Genomic DNA, 22,925 nt, shown 5'->3' with positions numbered 1-22,925 from the left:
TTTTATTATTAAAGTTTTTTAATTCAAATGATCGTTGTAAATACAGTCCGTGTATCCCTGCCCACACCAGCTCCGATTGGAGAGTTACCCAAATTGTGTGATCAATCGGGACAGGGTGGGGGTATATACCAGCTATGTTCATTATTGTTTTTATTCCCTGGTGAAAGCACTTAGAGCATTAAAACGTGTTGGAATTTACATTTTCTCCTGTATACTGAGTGTTTGCTTAGTCCCCTGAGCCCTTGCTACCTCACCCCGCTCCCCCTTGCGGATCCGTCATTTTGGTGCGACACCCTCCAGTGACGTCACTCGAGCACCGACGGAAGCCACAGAGACACACGTGGAGTCAGTAGCTGCGGTGGAGATGCACTGAGACTGATCGAGCTTGTCTCTGGGGGATTCTGAAACTTGGGACTTGATTGCTGCCCTCACCGCACCCCACTTGTGGACTAGCCTTGTCACTGTGGTGACCGACGAATTGTCCTTACCTGTGGAGCCAGATGGCTGATGATCCGTGACTGTCCAGATCTTCATGTCAGTGTGGCGTATGGGTAATTTGTCCCATGAAATGCTGTTTTAATATTTTCCTGATGTACGCACATTACTTATCCTTGGATATTTAACACATTTTTACCTTTGATATACTTCACTATGAGCGTTGTGCGCTGTTTTCTTTTTGATTTATATATCTTAATTGCTGCTATGCCTCGCTCTCATGATCAATGTCTTCACAATAGGTAAGTGAGAAATCCTAATGAACATAAAAAAACAAGTTCTGATGTAAGTTGGCAGTATATTGTACTGTACATAGTAACATAACAATAACTCAGACCAAAGATACCTAGTTTGTTTTACCCACCTCAGGCTATTTACTGTTTATTAAAGCGTATCTCATTACGCAATGTAAATTTATGACACTTGATAAGCTTTAATGTTCTTTAATCTACAAAGGGACGTCAAAATCAGTACAAATGTACTCAAGCAGTTAGTGTGCAATTAAAAGCTTGAGAACATTGAGTTGCCTTAGAATGCTGTGTGCGTTATATTTCGTAACACTGAAATCCCCTGACAATGCATTATAAGGAAATGTACTGTTAATTAACTGATGGTGACGGTATGTTGGTGACATTCAGAATAAATGTGACTCAACAGGCAAATAATTCTATTACCATCCATGGTGACAAGATCTGGCTCATATACTATAAACAACAGCAGCACCTAACTTACTGTCTCCATTACAGTGTTACTGTGAATAAAACACACAACACACAACACAGCAGAAAGTATGAAAAATTATTCATTGGAATGAATTCATTACATTTTAATGACATAATGCTGTATGTATGTAGATTTATCTATCGGAAGTCTAGGAATCTAAAAGATATTTTGGCCCCAAGTGACATACTGTAGGTAACATTATAAATTCCACAGATAGAAATATAAATAAAAATAATAATATTTGGTTGCAAAATAAACCTGTAGGCAACTACAGTTGCGGAAAATGTTCTGTTTGTAAGTTTTTCCACCCAGTAAAGAAATCTTTTAAATTTAACTACACAAATGAAAAATTCGATATGAAAGATTTTATCTATTGTAATTCAGATCACGTCGTTTATTTGATTGAATGCCCTTGCGGCTCACAATATGTGGGCCGCACAAAACGCAATTTAAAAGTGCGCATTCAAGAACATGTTCGAAATATTAAAAATGGATATCTTAAACATAGTCTATCACGACACTATGCTCTATATCACAACAATGACCCTTCCTCTTTAACTTTTAAAGGAATCCAGTCTGTTCCACGAAGTAGGAGAGGTGGAGACAGGGTTAAAAGCCTCTCCGTCCAAGAGACATTTTGGATACACAGGTTGGACACATTAACCACAAAAGGCCTGAACGAAGACATTGATATTTGGTCTTTATATTAATTCTTCGATTTGTCTCTGTTCATTTAGATTGTCCCCATGTAATTCCTATGAGATATCCGTTGTTATTTCTTGTGCTTGATTTTTACCTTATCTTATTTTTAGATTTGTTTCTTTTAAGCTGGGTTACACAACATCTATATGTGTGCTCTTATTTGTCCACATATATAATTTGTGGAATAATATTATGTGTTTTCACTAATACAATATTTTTGTTTTCCCAGCTACTATATTGCTTATATATTATCCATAATTATTTTAGTTCATGTTTATACAGATGATTTTTTTTTATTATTAAAGTTTTGCAATTTAAATGATCTTTGTAAATACAGCCTGTGTATCCCCGCCCACACCAGCTCCGATTGGAGAGTTACCCAAATTGTGTGACCAATCGGGGCAGGATGGGGTATATACCAGCTATGTTCATTATTGTATTTTTTCCCTGATGAAGAGGCACTTAAAGCCTTGAAACACATTGAAATTTACATTTTCTCCCGTATACTGAGTGTTTGCTTAGTCCCCTGAGGCCTTGCTACTTCAACCCGCTCCCACTTGCAGATCAGTCATTTTGGTGCAACGCCCTCCAGTGACGTCACTCGAGCACCGACGGAAGCCACAGAGACACACGTGGAGTAAGTAGCTGCAGTGGAGATGCACTGAGACTGATCGAGCTTGTATCTGGGGGACGTTGAAACTTGGGACTTGATTTGCTGCCCTCACCGTACCCCACTTGTGGACTAGCCTTGTCACTGTGGTGACCGGCGAATTGTCCTTACCTGTGGAGCCAGATGGCTGATGATCCGTGACTGTCCAGATCTTCATGTCGGTGTGGCGTATGGGTAATTTGTCCCATGAAATGCTGTTTTAATATTTCCCTGATGTATGCACATTACTTATCCTTGGATATTTAACACATTTTTACCTTTGATATACTTCACTATGAGCGTTGTGCGCTGTTTTCTTTTCGTTTTACCTGTTCTAGCTCCTGGTGGTGCCGAGCCACCCCTTATTCAGCTGCAGACGCTCCAATACCAGTTCACGTATAATTTGTTTATTTGTTATCACCTATATAAATTTTAGTGCACTTTCACACCAATTTTAGCACTTTATATGGTTGTGCACTTATTACTCTTTTAAGATATATAAATACATGCTTTTGAGGATTACACAGTGATCTCAATCATTTTATCGGGGAGGTTATTGTCAAGGTAGACCAGAATTTAGCCCAGCTAGCACAGCACCAGACAGGGCAAAGCAATTGAATACATAAGTTTTATTCTAGCCGGAGCCAGCAAGCACAGCACAAAACACACAATCAGAGTTATACTCACAAAAAATGGGGAATAAGGGGGAATTCCTAGCTGGCTAGGTGCTGAGCGCCACATTAAAAGCTTTCCCAGGGCCTGATTCTACACTCTGATGAGGTAAGGACCGTCCAAACCTCTCTGGTGCAAGTCGCAGCAAAGCACTTTTAAATCTCCCTACAGTCCCATAACACAAAGCAAGCTCCAATTTCCCGCTTTCTAGGGCTCTCCAATCCCCCTTCGGGTGTCTCCGGCACAGCCTCGGAGCAGACCACTTAGATCACCTGCATGAGATGATTCAAGTGAGTTGTGGAGCGCTGATTGGGTTCCCTTTTTCTATCTTCCCCCATAGGAAAGCATGGTAGAGAGGCTGGCGAACCCCTGATAAGCTCACTGACCAATCAGTAGCGAGGGCTCACCTGCCTGGACCAATCAGGGCTAGAGCCGGATTTCCAGAGTTTAATGGCTTTGTGGAGGGAAGTTCAAATGGGCCAATGAGCACAACACTTACTGGAGGGACTCGGCAATGGCTTCCCCTGGTCGACAGGATATCTCCTGCTGGGCTGGAACCGCTCTGGCTGGGAAGGCAGCAAATGGCTCCATTCTTCAGATGGATGCCCCCCCAGCCCAATCTTCTCCCTTGACCATCATCTCCTTTGTCCCCTGCCCCTCCCCCTCCAAACCGAGCAGCAGTCATCTTCTCTGGACATGCAGGCAGCACACAGAGTTTCTCAGCCCTGTATGTGTATGTCCAGAGACTTTGACTTTCTGTTACACTAAGCACATTTTTATACTTTGCATACATTTTGACACACAGGAATAAAGCATATACTTTTACATAGAATGCAAGGGGCTACCCAGGGGTCTGGTGGCCAGATGAACCAGGGAAGGACGGTAGGGACCAGAGACCGGGTTTAACATTTATTTTAGCGGTCTCTTAACCCTTTGCCATCACCGTTATCTATTATGTTTAGGAAATTCCATTTTTGCAGTTAAATTCATACTAGAAGTGAAGCATTTTGAATTATTATTATTATTATTATTATTTTTTTTAAGGATCAAGATACACTGCTCTCATTTTTCCCTCCTTACGCTGGCACATCAGGGTATGGTTTACCATATAACTAAATATATCAGAGCATCTAGGTCTTTGATATGTTCTTATGACACAACAGTAACATTATGGGCAGTGTGCTACCATTACAATGTTAAATTGTGTATTGTTACTATTTTGCTAAGTGAGAACTAGGTGGGTTTAACATATTTCATGGCCAATGACACAAATGGGTAAATTAGAGTAAATGCATAAAACAGCATAACAGCATAAAACAGCATAACACAGATGGCAAAGCTTCATTAGGTAAACGTACAGACAGATCAGATGTACCATAAGACAAACAAAATACATTAGTGTTGTACTCTCCCAATAAATGTTTATTTTTATTTTGACATCACTGCATATTTATGTATTTTATGTTTAAAAAAAAAAAAAAACAGACACTAAGGCTATTTTAGCTGTTCCCATGACACAGAAGATGAGAACATCTTTCAAGTTTCCGCCACCGTTTTCTGTCTTTCCTCTAAATCTCATTCACTTTAGTTTCTTCTTTAACTCTTTAAGTAAATGGCTTCTGATTGGTAAGTCTAGCTATATGCAAAAGTTGAGCAAACCTGTGCACTAGAATAGATATGGAAGTACTAATGCTGCAACTTATCTGACCAGTGCTCACATCTCTGGGGACCCCCTGCTATAATCCAGAAGATCAGATGGAAAAAAAAGAAATGATGAGTGGAGCACTTTCACCCAAAAAGGTTTTTATTATGCCATGTGGAGTGTCCAATGGTTCGGCTGCTTTGGTTCAGTTCGTCCAACGATTTCTCATGGCAATGGCCATTTCTACTAATTTGTATAGAACAGGGCTGAACACATGGTATGTTTGAGTCTAAATGCAGAACTCAAGTACAATGTGTCAGAACACAGAAAGAAGCTCTGGGAGAAAATTCTTCCTTTTCTTACTCTCGCTACTCCACAGATCAGAACATACCAAGAGGTATCCAATATGTGCATGGCTGAAATGACCCTATATTGTAGATTTATGCTGCACCTCTGTGAAAATTCAGGTAGTGGATTTGGTCTAGATGCCCTGGTTCTGAATTTCGGGGAAGGCGTAAAAGTATGTAATTCATTTAAAGGGCATTGGGGATAATAAGCAAATCAAATCCAATGTCCCTTCTAGTTGTGGGACTAAATCATGAATTTATTTCAGCTATTACAGCTCTAGTCATCATCTTTACAAATACATATTGCAACTCTTTATGTACACGTGGGAGTTCAGTTAGGTACAGTACTGATGAACTTCCCTCCTGGGTCCTGGGAGGTCCTTTCAGTGCCTTGTGCTTGTAGTGAGATCATACGGTTTACTTAGAACCTGGGTCCTAAAAAGAATTCTGAGCACAGTCTCCACCTCTCCTGTTTCTCACTTTTTTGATTCCTTATTCCTTAAAGTAACTTAGATACAGAAGCTCAGCTCTCCTCGGTGACCCTGAAATGTATGACTTTAATGAGGCTTTTAGCCAAACTCTGATATGTTCTGATTCATTTTAATCTTCTCTTTTAATCACTATAAAGAGGAAACATCTTTGTCTGAGGGGCAAGTTACACATACACAAAGGAAAACACACTGGGGGGCAATCACCTGTCCATTCCAGACCACTTACCTTTACCACTTTCCTCTACAACTTGCCCAACTTTAAGGAGACTGTAACACAGGGAGACAGTGGGACTCCATGAATAAAGGAGGAGCCCAGCCTTCTGCTCCCTCACCATCAGGTCAACCCCCTATTTTCCTTGTAATATACATTATGGAATCCCTTTTCCCCTGGTAATATCTCAGGTATCCCATTTTGGCCTGACTTTGCCACTTATTGGATTATATTGTGAGGTGAATATAGTATTCTGTGTCCAGTGTACTGAATGTTCCCTTTCCCTATTTTACTTTTCCTACAATGTACCAGCCCACTTTGGTCATTTGTATTCCTGTATGCACAAGTGTTTAGCTCTTTTTGTGCATTCTGTACTGTGTTATCCCGAATGGCCTTGTATTACTGTCTTCCACGCTGCATTGTCTTAGCTTACCGTAATTTGTAAAATACCATTCATACCCTCAAGGGATCTTTTTGACAGTTTATCCCTGTCAGTTCCTTTCCTGTATCAGACCCTCAGCTGTCAAGAGGCTGATGCCACTTTGTCTTGCACTGTATCACCGCATATGCTTTTGATTGGTCTGTTCCCAGTGCTTCTGATTAGTCTGCAGGAACGCTCACTGGTTGACTGCCCGGTCAAACCCCAGACTCACTGGCTGGAGAATTTACAATCCACCACCCAATGGGCTAGATTATTAGCTCTATCCATTTGCATGTCAAAGGACTGTACTGGGTATAACTAGTGTACTGGAGAAGGAGTACTCATGCAATACTTTGGTATACTGCCACAGGTGCTTAGGAAAGCTCAAGAGATCCAGATGTGTAGCTAGTAGAAAAAGGCAAGCACTCTCGTGTGCTTAGTGTAACCATAGTGACCTATGTAAATATGCACTTTTTATCACTAAACCCACAATAATGCTGGATTCTTTCTACTGGGTTTGTTTAACAAGGTAGGTTCCAACAGGAACCTGAAAAGATCCTATATGTAGCACTCTCTGTGGAAAAAGGTAAGTGGACTGATAGTCGGTGAGATAACAGATATTTCCACAAGTGGGTAAATTGACCAGAAGCTGGCCATAGTGAATAGCTAGGTTCACTATCTTCAGATTTGCCTGTTGTAGTAGTCTAGCGCTGCTACAATCCTATCCTTTGAGCTGTTAATCACTGAACCTCGAATACTTGGAAACTGGATTCCCTCCCTGCAACGATGGACACGTTCTCCCTGCAACGATGGACACGTTCTCCCTGCAACGATGGACACGTTCTCCCTGCTCCAAGGACTTCCCTTTCTGCAACCCCACTGACCTATAACCACTGGCAGGAGGCACCAAGCTTCATTGAGCCAGACTTTTCTGTAAGTTTTAGGCTATTATATTGAGAGGTAACTCTCAATGTATTACTTCCTGCTAAAACATTTTATAAATAAAATACAAAATATATGTTTCCCTGGCTTAGTCTTAGATTTAGGCTTTTGTTTCTCTGTATTGGCTATATGTTATGTTTTTAGTAGCGTACCTCCCACTGTTAAACCTTTTGTTCATCAGCTCTTTTGCTGGGCTGGTTTTATAGTTCTGATTTGTGGGGAGGCTATACACCATGCATAATCCTGTTTTTACATTTTAGGGGATTTTCTGCCCTGGTTAGTCTTGCTAGTGATCATAGCTCATTTGTGAGAGTTTAGTTCCCCGAAATGTTTGTGTGCTCTTAGGCAATGCCATAGGTGGGTGGTGGCACGCTACTATCCTAGTTGGTGTTGGCTATGGTTTTTACTTTGTATGCGCAGCCAGTGCCCCTATATAAGGGGGAAAAAGCAGCATCTTTGATCCAATTCTGGTCAACTTTACGATGTTCATGAAGTTTAAAATGTCAAGTCAGTGAATATAAACAAAGGAGAGGTAAGATGTGCATAGGGTGGAACATTGTGCGAAAAAATACATACTGTAAAACCGTTATCAGTTAATGGCAGCTTTTATGATTACACTCATTTTATTACAGCACATTAAATTCACAATGTTCATAAAGAGAGGAGACGATACATTGGTTATATTTACACACAGAGCTCACAATGTTAACGCTCTCCTCTCTCAGTTTTGAGACAATAATGCACCACAGTTTGCCCCTAATGAAATATCCATCAATGTCGTCAACTTTTATTGACATTGCACACATCATGTGACACCTTAAAAAAACCTAACCCCTTGACTGCCTTAATGTCCAGCAGGCTAAACCAAAGTGTTGCTGGTGTTTCAGTCACACCACAAATGGATTAACTGCTTGTTTATTCAGGATCAGCTACAGGGTGAAGGATTGGTCCAGCAGTATTAAAACAGTGTTTGCACAAAAACCCACCTCTGGAACCAGAATCTGCGTTACTATCAAACTCTGCCTACTTAACAGTAAGACTCCTTGATAAACACTTTAACTTTATTATATTTCTGCTTTCCTCACAAAAGGAGAACAATAAACCCAATAATAATATTATTAATCTAACTGAAGATCTCCTTTGTCTCCCTCAACCTCAAATTTCAAGAGAAGAGTTTTCACATGTTGGCCTGTTTGGTGCCTGCGTCTTGCTACTCATGACTGTGTGGTCACCTTACTAGTGTAAGTCCCTTTAATCAAATTGTAAGATGTTCAGGGAAGTGATTCACTGAACCTATAAAATTCTGTGTACCGCATTGAGAAGCAAGCAACAACAAAGAAAGAAAGAATTGGGTGCAATATTTCATTGTCAGAAGTACTGACTATTTTCTTAAAGATGCAATTACTCTTAAGGAATATAGCTATTTTTAGGGAACAGCTTTATATTACATTTAAAAGCAGAAACATGCAGCACTAATTGCAAAGCTGCAGAGATTAAAAGAAGTAAGGTGCACGTTTTTCAATTCCACATTTTGTATTAATTGTTTTCACAATAATGTTGTCATGTAGTATGTAGACATGAAAATCTGAAGTCAGTACAGTATTGTCCTATAACTATTACATTTTTTAGATTGATGGGATTTGCGGTTTAGAAGCTGGTTCTTTAGCCTGACTATCGTTGTTTCCATGGCACTGCTAAATGCTGAATAAAACTCCACTGATAACTGTTTTAGCTGCTTATCCACTTTTCTGAGCTCCACAAAATTCCCCACAGACAAACAATTCCAGCAGAGCAATAAAAGGTGTTAGGAATGCTAGAGGAGTGTAAAGAGGGAAACCAAACTAACAGGTTTTTTTTTTTTGCAATTCTTTTTTTATTATTACATAAAATTGAAGCTGGGGGTCTCCGGAGATGAACGCCATTAATTTAATCTCCGGGGACACCCAGCTTCCCGAGATACTTAGCTCAATAGGGGGTGCCAGTAGCAGCTCCACTCGGCTAGCAGGATTCATGTGACGGTGGAGTTTCAAATCTCCCGCGTCCTGCGGGCCAATAGGAAGACTTGATGTCATCAGGGTCAGCTTCCTGTTGGCCCGTGGGATGCGAGAACTTTAGACTTTGCTGAGATACCTGCACCCCCTTTGAAGGTAAGTATCTCGGGAAGCAGGGGGTCCCTGAAGCTGAAATAAATGGGCTTGAGCTCCAAAGACCCCCTGCTTCAAACCTATGTTAATATATATATATATAATTAAAGAAATGCATGAATTGCTCCTTTAAAGCTATTAAACATCTTGGTTTAAGCGATGGCAGTCCCCTTTTGCACAGGTCTGTAGAAAGGCATAAACAGGTCAGGAATAAATGCAAACGAAGTTCAACGTTTGTTAATGAAATAGTCTTCTTTTACATAAAGTATCGCAGACAATATTTTGACAGTATATATTTGCTGGATCTGGTCTTTGGGATCGAAACGTCGGATTTTTGTGTCTGTTACAATACAATTCTTTGTACACTGACCTCTGAGTGCTGCTTGTATTTGCTGTTCTGCTACCCTGCTGGATGGTAACGTGTTCTCTCTCTCTCCCTCTCTCCCTCTCTCCCTCTCTCCCTCTCTCCCTCTCTCCCTCTCTCCCTCTCTCCCTCTCTCCCTCTCTCCCTCTCTCCCTCTCTCCCTCTCTCCCTCTCTCCCTCTCTCCCTCTCTCCCTCTCTCCCTCTCTCCCTCCCATGGTTTTACATATCAGGACATAATAACAATCATCTGTTCCTTAGCAGGTGTGAAAAACTAAGTACACCTTATGATTCAATAGCTTGTAGAACCACCTTTAGCAGCAATAACTTGAAGTAATCATTTTCTGTATGACTTTATCAGTCTCTCACATTGTTGTGGATGAATTTTGGCCTACTCTTCTTTACAACGTTGCTTCAGTTCATTGAGGTTTGTGGGCATTTGTTTTTGCACAGCTCTCTTAAGGTCCCGCCACAGCATTTCAATCGGGTTGAAGTCTGGACTTTGACTGGGCCATTGCAATACCTTGATTCTTTTCTTTTTCAGCCATTCTGTTGTAGATTTGCTGGTGTGCTTAGGATCATTGTCCTGTTGCATGACCCAATTTCGGCCAAGCTTTAGCTGTCGGACAGATGGCCTCACATTTGACTCTAGAATACTTTGGTATACAGAGGAGTTCATGGTCGACTCAATGACTGCAAGGTTCCCAGGTACCGTGGCTGCAAAAGCAAGCCCAAATCATCACCCCACCACCACCGTGCTTGACAGTTGGTATGAGGTGTTTGTGCTGATATGCTGTGTTTGGTTTTTGCCAAATGTTGCGCTGTGCTTTATAGCCAAACATCTCCACTTTGGTCTCGTCTGTCCAAAGGACATTGTTCCAGAAGTCTTGTGGTTTGTTCAGATGCAACTTTGCAAACCGTGCTGCCATGTTCTTTTTAGATAGAAGATGCTTTCTCCTGGCAACCTTCCAAACAAACCATACATTTTCAGTCTTTTTCTAATTGTACTGTCATGAACTTTAACATTTAACATGCTAACTGAGACCTGTAGAGTCTGAGATGTAACTCTTGGGTATTTTGCAATTTCTCTGAGCATTGCACGGTCTGACCCTGGGGTGAATTTGCTGGGATGTCCACTCCTGGGAAGATTGGCAACTGTCTTGAATGTTTTCCACTTTTGAATAATCTTTCTCACTGTAGAATGATGGACTTGTTTGGAAATGGAAATGGCCTTTAGAACCCTTCCCAGATTGATGGGCAGCAACAATTGTTTCTCTAAGATCATTGCTGATGTCTTTCCTCCTTGACATTGTTTTAACACACACCTGAATGATCCAGACCAGCAAACAGCTAAAACTTTGGCTTTTATAGAGGTGGTCACACTTGCTGATGATCAATTAATCAAGGGCATTTGATTAGCAGCACCTGTCTGCTACTTGGCATCTTAATTCCTATGGAAGCAGTAAGGGTGTACTTGGTTTTTCACACATGGCTTCTCCATTTTGGCTTTAATTTTGTTAAATAAATCATGACACGGTGTAATATGTCATGTGTTGTTGTTCATCTGAGGTTGTATTTACCTAATTTTTAGACCTGCTAAGGAACAGATGATTGTTATTATGTCCTGATATGTAAAACCATAGAATTCAAAGAGGGTGTACTTTCTTTTTCACACCACTGCAGTGTGAAAACTGACAGCAAAACTGGAATTGGCAATAAATACATTCATAATTGTTTTTTGTTTGTTTTTTGCTGAGATTATTTTAATTTTAATTACTCCAATTATTTGATAAATGCAGTGCTTATCACTGCTCCTTCCATTTTTATACAACGCATTAAAAATAATTCCTACTGGGGAGTGTTTGAGGTATGAAGCAGTAAATAACAGAGGATGACAACTTTCTGGTTCAGGAGATGGTGTTACCAAGAACATTTTTTTGTGCAGGTGTACTGTATGTGTTTGATTGAAATACAAGGTTGACTGATACAAAGAGTTACTAGTACAATGCATTGTAGACCTTGAATTACAAGCACAATGCTACATTTAAAAGAGGCCTAGCTTGAAAAGTATTGCTGTTCTGTTCAGCGCTGTGAGAATGGGAATAGTAATGTAATCACATTCCTGTATTGTTGATAGAGAATCGTACCATGTCAACTCACACAACTTATTGTGTCTTCACTTTCACTATTACAGTGCTGATGTATGGGACAGACAAGTGCTGGTGTAATGTTGCTTACTGAATACATTTATAATGCTATACTGTAGATAAAATGTAGCTGTGTAGTGTAATTTTTAATCCAGTCCATTCAGTGTGCACTGTGGCATATTCCAGTACTAATGATGCGTACATTACTATTTAATGCAAAGCCTAGAAGACTGGACAAATGCATACAAATGTGGAACTACAGCTCAACCCCGTTATAACGCGATCCGTTACAACACGAATCCGCTTAGAACACGATGCAAGGGTGGCTCCCAATTTTCGTATTTATGAATATTTTACAACACGATTACTGGTATCTTACGTATTTTATTGTACAATACATCCAATTGTACATTATTTCTACCGCGATCCGCTTATACCACGATGTGATTTTTGGACCCCAAGCATAGCGTTATAAGGGGGTTGAGTTGTACTATGTACATTATGAATGATTAACAATACTAATGCAATGTGTATTAAATGGTAAGCATTTCTGATGCAGTATGTAGTAAGATAAACTATAGTACACACTGCATGCTGTGGAATGTGAGGATCAAATGCTGCTGTGATTATGTATTGTGTTATGATAACATGAAGTGTTTGTGCAATGTAGACATCTGGATAATGCAATGTTAATTCAGTGTGTACAGATGTAGCTAACCTAACTGTCTTCAGTGCCACGTCTGCAGTAGTCACGGCACCAGAAAATTAATGCTGCAGGGGTCCCATTTAGAAGAATGCACCCGGCAGGACCACCGTGGCAGACACTGTCTTTGGCACCACAGACTTTCATTTTTGCGGCCTCAGCACTGGAGACAGTAAGTCTAGCTACAACTGTATGTTATTTATATGCAGTCACACTTCAGCGATTCCTGTTTGAATTTATCTCATGAAGTGGTCCCTATCAGTGGTCTCTGTGTCAATGTGTCAATGAATAGGTTTTTTTATTCCAACGAATATACAACATATATATATAAACACAGAATCTGTAGATTATTAAGAAGGTGAGGCAGGTTTACCAACAAGTAACAGTTCTGTTTCTGGGTTATACCAACCGTGGTAGCAGGAGTCCTGATTTTATTCATATGCGCTTATTACCAAGGGTGGAGCTCTTCCAATGGGGCATCGTGTGTAGACCAAATGGGAACGATGTATGGTTTTCAGTCTGATTTATACCCAGGCTTTGACATGACTGTTCCATTCCCTGGCACAGCCACATACACCACCCTCCTCATACCACCTCCATCTCACCCCCTTATAGAGTGCCCGGGTGTATGGCTGAAAGCACATGAAGAGTCGCAGTCGCCGAGCAAGGCCACAATACACAGCCATGGCCAGCACAATAAGCGGAGACATCATAACGAAGCCCAGGATGATGAGAGCAGAGGAGCTGTTGTCGTCCAGGAGGGTCCTGCAGTAAGAGGCATCAGAGTGAAGAACCTGTGCCACAAACAGATAGAAAGAAATCAGGATCCCACCAGTGTTCATGCAAAGCTAGTGCCACATAGACACAGATACAGTGGATTCATAAGCAAAAGTAAGTTCTCACTGAATTTTCCGTTCAATAGTGCCCCTATCGACACTATTGCAGTTTAATGACCAACCTTCATTGTGTCTTTATGGGCCATCAAAAAATCACTGCAAAGTAAAAGTGCTAAGCAGGTCCTGATTGAGGAAATGGGGTACCAACATTCTATAATGTGCTACTTTCTTTACAGGCTTTGATGGTTATCTAAATATTTATGTTGAAATACTGGGCTGAGAGGAAATGTCATTTGCGTTTTGCGGTTGCTAAATGCTTAATAACATGTCTTCACACCATTCTTGTATACTCCAATGTCCTCACTCATTATGATTAAAATGCACCCTCCTACAATCCACAGCAAATTTTTACAATATACTTGAAACCCTGTAGTTTAGTTCTGTTTGAGTGTAGAATAAGGGAGCACAGTTCTAAATAAAATAGTGTATGCAGAGTTGCAGTGTACTGCAAAGATCATGATCTTTCAGTGTATGATGTATAAAGTGTGGTGTAAGCATAAATCTCTCTATATGATCTTTACTGAAAACACTGCAGCTGACTGTTACAGGGGGAAGCCTCCAAATTAATGTTATGCATGGCAGTCTTATGTTTACGTCTGCCGTCCAGCAGGGACATGGTTAAATCCCAGCTTGAGAGATGATGGAAAAGTAACCAGGCCCCAGCTGCCTTAGTAAGGTCGTAATAATAGAGCGCGTGATGGCGCATACGATGACGTGTGCAGCGCAAACAAAATACAGCAGCTCTATCGGGCCGGGTCATAGTGCGCGTGAGGAGGTGTGATGGTGCGGCAGAATTTTGAAGAAACAAACTATTTTGTTTTTTCGTGTGATGGCCGCGTCACATGAGCGGTTCAGCCAATGAGGGTAAACCAGCCTGGTGATGTCACGTCCACGCCACCCCGTCGCCTCCCCATCAGAGTGCAGGGATCGCTCGGGTGACAGGCGCGCGTGACTCCATGCACTCAGTCACGCATGCGCGCCTGCACTATAATCGAAGCCTAAGGGGTTTAAAACACCAGATTTGTCACTGTTTCAGGGCTGTCAAAGTCATAGGGAGAATGCCGAACCAGTGAGACCCTTGTGGCTGAGCTAAAGCACCAAGACCCTGGATGGCCCTCCCTGAGGAACGGGAACCTCGCACTTTGAACTGTTGAACAGGTCTGTTCTAATGTACTGTGTTGTGACATTTTTACGCTGAATTAAGCTCCTTTATGTTCCTGGTTTATTCAAAAGCGAATCAACCAGCCTTCTCAGTTAATCCACGTGTCGTTGCCTTGTCTTCTGCAACACTGACCTTGAGGACTGAATTTTACAAACAGAAAGAATTCTCTTTACTTTTTCCTTTATAATTACTGGATTTAACCTGCTATTAAAAAAACAGAATGACATTTCTGAGAGGCTATGTTTTGCTGCTCAATCCCAACCCACAAACTGCCTTTGTTATCACACTATCATGTAATGTATTCTATATATGTTGATGCAGGGGACGGATCTGTGAATGGCTGTGACCCTGATGCAGGATATTTTCCAAGGTCAGTAGCTACAAGATACAAATGAAAGCCTCTCTCCTTCTCTCTCATAGCTGAGAGCGAGGCAGCTAAGCAAGTGTTGCATGCAGTCATGCGAGAAATTACGAATCCAGCAAAGCTTCAATATCCAAAGTCTCTGTTACCGCTACTAAAGGTCAGCTGTTTTGAACTATAACAAACACGTTTTTCTCTGCTTTTCCTGCCCTTTCCCAGAGTGACAATTTATTGTCAGATTAATTGCTAGGGAATTTTTTGTTTCCAAACAATGTGAAAGGAAGGAGAAGCAGCTGTTCAGTCTCCAGTGTATCCATTCACTGCTTGTACCACCTCTTTCCTTCTGTTACCGACAGCCACATCAAAGAGACCTAATAGCAGGAATTTATCAAAGTTATTATCCTTTTACACTGGGGAAAAAGAACACTAGTTCTCTCACAGAAAATATTCTGTTACCTTCAGAAAGAAAATGCAGGTGCAAAACCGGAGTAATCTTTGTCTCTACTCAAAATACAACAGACACTTAACACATTCCCTGTATTCATATATACAGATTTGCACATGCACACTAACATGTACAATTTACACACAGATCCACACATGTTCACATACTGTTACATACTACTGAAATTGTAAGCTTATGCTTTATTATTTATGTGGGTGTTATTATTCCCCTGGAAACCTTGCAATGCCTGAGGCCAACCAACTCCCAACTGTATTTCTGCATTGGCAGTAATATTGTAACACATTGTAATGATAATTCATAGAGACTCTTTGTTACATGTTCATCCCCATAACAAAGAACATATTAACTGACCATTGCGGTTGGATTTCCCAACCAGTGGTGTGCATCATGTAGCAAGTCTACAGAAATGACACAATCAGAAACACTGATTACACACACAACCAAAATGGCTGAAGGGTCATATCATATTGCCCAAGCATATAGACTTTTGGAGGCAGTATTAGATTGTTGGCAGTGGCAGTGACCAGTACCTCTCAACTGAGAAACAAGGTTGGAACTGTGCTACCGTAGCTTTTCAACTGCAATACTTTTTCAGCTGTGAGCTGTGGCCAATACCACATAATCTTTAAGTTACCCTTACATCCTCTCAGTCATTTCAATCCACTTGACATTCAGTAAGCCTCCCCATTGTGACTATGCCCCTGATTGGTTAAAGTTGTGAATCTCGCAGATACAAAATGTACACGTCTTCTTCCCTCTAGTTAACCAGGTTGCTGCCAGCGCACTGCGCTGCCTCCCCCTCTGGCAGCAAATGGATTAAAGTTTGGGAGGTGTATTTGGCTTTACGCTTGGTTCAACTGGTTTAAGTATTATTCTGCTAGCTTGTCCGAATGTACTGTACTAGTTACTAATTATTATAACTTGAAGAAACTGAATTTTGATACGTGCTGAAACCTTCCCACATAAATTTTATTTTGTATTAATCATTATATCAAATCATGGCCCTGAGCAAATTTAAACAAAATACATCTTACTGTCATGTAGAGGAAAGTCAGTCACTTTTTATTATGTCAATATACTCACAACACTGAAAGGCAGCCACTACTTAAATGTAGTCACATCCCTCCATCCTGGTATAAATGTTTAAAGTGTCCTTCTGTGCATAAATATTCACTTTTATAACCTTCAGTCAGGGAAAATTTGTTGCTGGGAACATGGATATGATGGTCAGTTACTCCTCTAATCTGTGAATGTCACGTATCTTTGTCATTAATAGGTAATGACAGATCTGAGCCTGGATGCAGCGACACAGAAAATGACACCCCCACTAACATTATGTAATCAGCAGCAATGAAGCACATTTAGGGCTAAAGTACTGCATGGGTTTATTGTAATACTATGTTAGCAGTGTGAGCAGAGACGCCGACAGGGGGGGGGGGGGGGCGGATACTGGCGACTGTGGCCCACCGTATAAGTTGGGCCTGGCCAGAGGTCGGGCACAACAGCCGCGCCTGGCTGCTGGGCCTGTTGCCACCCAGTCCTCTCTCCCATGCTGCGTAGGCCCCCACAAGCCAACTTCCGCATCTGTCTGCGGAACTGGGCCTCCACCAAGGTAAGGTGTGTGTGTGTGTGTGTGTGTGTGTGTGTGTGTGTGTGTGTGTGTGTGTGTGTGTGTGTGATGTTCATGGGAGGGGGGGTATGTGTATTGGGGGAGGTAAGGGGATTATGTGTATTATGTGTATTGGTGATATTATGTGTGTGGAGGGGTTATTATGTGTCTGGGGGCTATGTGTATTGGGGAGGGGAAGCGACTGTGTGTATGGGGCATGGGGTTGTGTATTGGGGAGGGTTATTGAGTGGGGGGAGGAGAGGTGTGGGGTGAGGGAGACAGAGGTGGGGGGCATAATGTTTTCTTGGGTCACGTTCAAAAATGTGATTCTTGTACTGAGTTACGAGAAAAAAGTATAAAAAGCACTGCTCAAAAGGGTACTGAGCACATCCTAACTACCATTTATTTGAATGGGAGCTAGGGTGTGCTTAATAGTAGTATCCTATAGTGAATGTGGACCAAGACCTTGTAACAGGTGTTGCCTACATCGACCCTGGCATAATCGGTCAGATCTTCTACAAACTATAAGACTTTAACACATTCAGTGCCAGAAATGCCCACAGCTAATTTGCAATGCATTATAGTCCGAAGGGGTTAAAAACAGTCACTGGCCTTGATGAAGTGAATACTTGCAGATGAAAATAAACAATATTATCTCATCATTAAGGCATCTATTTTTCCAAGATCCACCTTGGATGCTCTCTCCTGTCATCTTTCCACTTCTATTAAGTACAATCCATTTTATTCAATTAAAAATAAAAGCCATTGAGAGTTCTTTAAGACGCAGTTATACGCAAGGTTGTGATACCCCGCCAGCATCTTTTTCAGATGCACTGTGTCCATTAGACAGAATCACACCCTGCAACAAACGTACACTTCTTCAGGACTAATACATCTCCTATAACTGTGCCCAGTGGAGTAATAAAAAAGCTAAGCGAGAGTGCGCAGTCTTACTTTGCTTTCTTGTGTTTCAGAAACATTTGTAAAGCGATTGCAAGGTTAAGTTATATTTTTTCCAAGCGTTTTTCATAGATCTGGGGGCGATGTTAATGTTTTTATCATTATGTACAAACATTAAATTAAGAGCTTAATCCATAGGTATGAAATGCTAGGGGACGGGAATTGTGGAATTAGAAATATGTAAAGGTGGAAGGCACTTCAGTAACATTAATCGTTTCTTCAGGCCACGACAGGAAAGATTTTGGGCGTTTCCGAGAAGTTATGGTCCTTTTCTCCCATTCGGTAAAAGAGACTCCAGCACAAATTTAATGTAATTGCTACAGATGACTGTGTTTTTGGGAAGGTGGCGGAGTCAGATTTTGCCGCGCTGTGGTTTAGTCATTACGTCTAAAAGCACGGAAGATGAAAGTGTTGCAAGAGGAAAAATCAGTTTTGTGCCTGAAACGTGTGCCCACAGTGCTACATCTGATCAGCTCAGACTGCAGGGTCATGGGGTCCTTTCTGTTTTATAATGCATTATAAGTCCTTATATAGCTTTATCTCCTACAGTGGTCAAGGTGTGATTATACTCAAAGGTACTCCCGTTTTATTTACTAATGTGTAGTTCAATTAACGTTGGAACAAAGAAATGGTAAAATGCTTTAACAAGGATACACAGTTCTTTTTCAAATATGGCTTGTAATCCGACTAACTTTTGAAAAATTATTCTAAAGATAATTTGTTATATCACAATTAGCCTTAACTTAACTTTAACTTAACTATAACATAACTTTCTAATAATGTACAGTATCTTGTTTTCAGAACTTTAATAGCTATTTTAAATTGTTCTTTACAACGCATCACTAACCTCTCTCAGAGTAAATATGTAACCTTAAGTGTGCACAAATGATGATCCTGTTGAGTGTCACAGAGGCTGTCACGCTGGTCAAGAAGAGGCTAGAGAAGGAATACTTCCTCTCATACTTGATGTTAGTGAGTTGGTCATAATCATGTGATCACGTTACAATTGGTCAAATAGTCGCAGTGCTGAAATGTTTGTGTCACTTAGACACCTAAGTGCCACTGTAACTTCCCTACAGTGTTGCTATGAAGCTAAATTATCTCACTTTGGATCATAATCACATTCACCGGAAGATAATCTGTCAGATAGTATTAATTTTAACATGGGATTTGGAGTTTTAGAAGAATGGGGCTTCCCTTTGTAGTATGGAGGATGGATCCAAAATGTAAATCTCTTCTCCAACAGAGAAGCTTACAAAACTTTGTAACACAGTGTGGGAGATTTATTAACTTTTGATAACCGTGATCACACAAGTATCACTCGTTAACTGCCATTATCTTTAATAAATCTATCCAATGTGTGAGAGGCAAACAGCAGATTAAGAAGATTAAGGCCAATATTTATGTAACCTCTATGTCCCCCCTCCAAACCAGAACACTACCCCCTAGCAGGTTCCTCTCCATGGACATATGACTATGCTAAGCCAATAAGGAGGCTGGTGAAGGAGGAGGAACTATGAGGGGGAGTGAGCTTTAGGGGCTGGGGGCTTCCATGACAGATCAGAGCTGCATGGAGCTGAGGATGTGAGGCTGTGTCCAGAGCCTCCTGCATGTGTCCCACGTGGGAGTAGGAGAGCTGATCAGTGAATGAGCCCAGCTGCAGAGAAGCAGAGCTGGAGACCGACGGTTGAGGGAGGGGATCCCCCGCAGAGTTAGAGGAAAGTGGTACCACATTATAAATCATTGGGAAGTACAGGTCTGCAACTGACATTTCAATCTATGAGCTCCAACGTGATACTGGTATCACACAGCACGGCCTGATCACCCAGGACTGGGAGGCAGGGCCACCGACGGGGAACAGCCAGGACAAGTGTCCCAGGCCTGGTGGTTGCTGGGGGACCGGCCAGATGGTGTAGTCACCAGGCCCTGGCTCTCCCCAGCTGCAGGCTTCTCACACTCTGTCCCACGCCAAGCTTCTGATTCTGGAGCGTAACAGGCCTCTCTGACATCAGTGCACTGGAAGTATGCTTGGCCCATCTTCCGGCACGCGCTGGCATGAGAGGAGTCATGGTGTGCACTGACGTCAGAAGCTCGGTGTGGGACAGAGTGAGGGAGAAGTTTGCAGTTGGGGGAGAACCAGGTCCAGCGGCAACGCCAGCCTGGCCCCCCGCAACCCTCGCTCGGCCTGAGACCATCCCCAAGGTAAGTCTGTTTTTTAAAATATGTATTTGGGGAGGGGGTGTATTTTGTATTATGTATTGGGGGGTGGGTGCATTTTATTATGTATTGAGAGGGGGGCTGTGTTTTTATTATGTATTGGGGAGGTGTGTGTATTTTTTATCATGTATTGCAGGGGGGTGTATTTTTTATTATGTATTGTGGGGGGGGTGTATTTTTATCATGTATTGCAGGGGGGGTGTATTTTTTATTATGTATTGTGGAGGGGGGGGTGTATTTTTATCATGTATTGCAGGGGGGGTGTATTTTTTATTATGTATTGTGGAGGGGGGGTGTATTTTTATCATGTATTGCGGGGGTGTATTTTTATCATATATTGCGGGGGGTGTAATTTTTATCATGTATTGTGGAGGGGGGGTTGTATTTTTATCATGTATTGGGGAGGGGGTGGGTGTATTTTTTATTATACATTGCAGAGGGGTGGATGTATTTTTTTATGTATTTTGATGGGGGGATTGAGTGAGAGTGGGGTAATTGATGAAAGGTGGGGGTGAGTGAGAGGAGAGTCGGGTTGAGGGATGGAGTGAGTGAGGAAAAGAGGGTGTAAGAGTGAGACACGGGAGAGAAATATATGCAAGGCGAGGGGGATTGAGTGAGAGTTGGGTAATTGATGGAGGGGGAGAATGAGAGGGGGTGAGTGAGGAAGAGGGAGTGAGATGGAGAGAAATACATGGGAAGAGGGGGGGAATAGAGGGGGCTCATGAGGTGTGAAATGGGAGGATGGCTCGCAAGACCACCAACATGGGGAGGAGGGGCGCGAAATGGAGTGTGTGGGGGGGGGGGGGGCGACGTAAGTTTAGTCCTGGGCCCCAGTAAATCTGTCTGTGGCCCTACAGTGAGGCCTGATACAGTGATTCTAACACACACACATGCGCAGCGTTGTGTTATACTGGGATTTTAGTAGTTCTGTTGTATATTGTATACAGTGATCCTAGTCATAAGGACCACAGGGTTACTGATAACCTGTGTCTTCTACCTATTCCTTCTATTCATAAAACTGTTACATATATCCTGCTGTGTTGTCCCCTTGTTACTGCCCCACGCACGTATGGGGGTAACTAACATTGTATGGACTCAGGCTCCACCTCATAGACTACGATAAAAGGGATTACATTTACAACGCAGTTCTATTCCATGACACCTTCCAATGCCGGAACAAACCTTACAGGCCATTCAAGCGAGGTGCTATCCAGTGCCAGAACGTGTTTATGGAAAACCAGAGTTTAGTAAATATGGACTAAATCCCATTCCAATGCACAGGCCAGCAAAAGCTAAAGCTGTTCTCTTAACCTCTTCTCTTAATGCAAGTATAGTTTGTCACTTTTTTGCCTCCCTAAAGTAACACAACGCCCATAAGCCACTAATTTAAACTGTTTCCATTTTAGCCGAGCGATCACGACTGTCATCATTCCCGACTGACGCAAATGAAAGTAGAGAGGGCTTCACTCCCATTTCGAAAGAGCAGGCCGCTCCATAGAAGCGCTCTGCCTGATCAGCCTCGGGAATATTCCCCCCATGATGTTCTAGGTATGTCATTATGCCACTGAAAAATGTTACCTTGTATGGATCAGACTACCTTCAGCAGGGGTGGTACTCTCTTAACTTCAGTAATACTTCCTATGTGCGCTAGCATTTTTGTGAGTTTAAAATGGTCACTTTCAGGAAGCTGCCAGCCAATTAATAACAAGTACTTAAGCAGTTACACGTTAGATTGGAAAGCCAGCAGGAAGCTGAAAGCAGCCATCTTGGCAAATGGCAAAATACCACTTTACTACAGAACGATAGAATAACCTTGGGTAGAACAGTTCCAGTCCCATATCAGGAGAACCCCCTCCTCACCCCTGAAAGAAAGGGTTAACAGAAGACATTGATACTGTACTGTTGCAGCCAGGGCCGCTTTATACATTAGGCCAACTAGGCACAGTGCCTAGGGCCTACGAACCTTTTAGGGCCTACAATATTTCACTTTGAAAAATACCTAAACAAAAAAAAATCACAAAATAAGAGAAAACAGCAAATTTTAATTTAAAATGCCTTCGAAGTATTGATACCTTTAAATATTGAAACAAAAGTATCGATGCCAAATATCGCTAGTATCGAAAGAAACAAGCAAACAATGAAATTAGCATAAAAATGAGTAAAAATATCGGACACACAGGCCTCTAGAAATAAAAGTGCCTAGAGCCTACGAAGGTCTTAAAACGGCCCTGGTTGCAGCTAGAGAGACTTGTAACGCACCACAAAGCAATGGGAATGTATTGCATCCAAACTAAAATGAATGAGTTACATAAATAGCTGCAAAAGAAAAACTGAAAAAGGTGGCGGTATTTTAAGGTCTCCGTGACTTCTGGGAAATAATAAAAACATAACCAACCATTTCTTCTAATAATTACTTCTTAATACCCTCCGCACATCACTCGTGCTCATGCATTTAATACATGCTAAAGTGTGTGGAGAGAGACAGAGATTGGGGTTGGAAATACAAATTAACTTCTGAAAGTACAGTATTATCACTCACATTATTGAAAAGCTCCCCTCTGATAAGAGAAAAACAGGCTATGGCTGCTTAGCAGCTGTATTGT

General features: G+C 41.6%; 1 protein-coding gene and 1 long non-coding RNA gene across 3 annotated transcripts in view; one reads left to right on the top strand and one right to left on the bottom strand.

Moving 5' to 3' along the window:
* LOC142497261 (uncharacterized) lies at positions 1-17,206 on the top strand. Of its 2 annotated transcripts, none has more exons than XR_012802216.1 (5): positions 1-2,747; positions 13,267-13,542; positions 14,584-14,705; positions 15,130-15,230; positions 16,813-17,206. It is a non-coding gene; the product is annotated as an uncharacterized LOC142497261 (long non-coding RNA). The 2 variants fall into 2 exon arrangements; XR_012802215.1 differs by having other exon boundaries at positions 1-2,805.
* TMEM278 (transmembrane protein 278) overlaps positions 9,945-22,925 on the bottom strand; it is a 96,678-nt gene continuing 83,697 nt past the window's right edge. The window contains exon 2 of the mRNA XM_075604795.1: positions 9,945-13,445. Coding sequence (XP_075460910.1) covers positions 13,176-13,445 — 270 coding nt within the window. The 3' untranslated portion in view covers positions 9,945-13,175. The remainder of the gene's footprint in view (positions 13,446-22,925) is intronic.

Source organism: Ascaphus truei, chromosome 6, assembly GCF_040206685.1.
Source record: "Ascaphus truei isolate aAscTru1 chromosome 6, aAscTru1.hap1, whole genome shotgun sequence".
Classification (NCBI taxonomy): Eukaryota; Metazoa; Chordata; class Amphibia; order Anura; family Ascaphidae; genus Ascaphus; species Ascaphus truei.
This window is presented reverse-complemented; position numbering and strand designations above follow the sequence as displayed.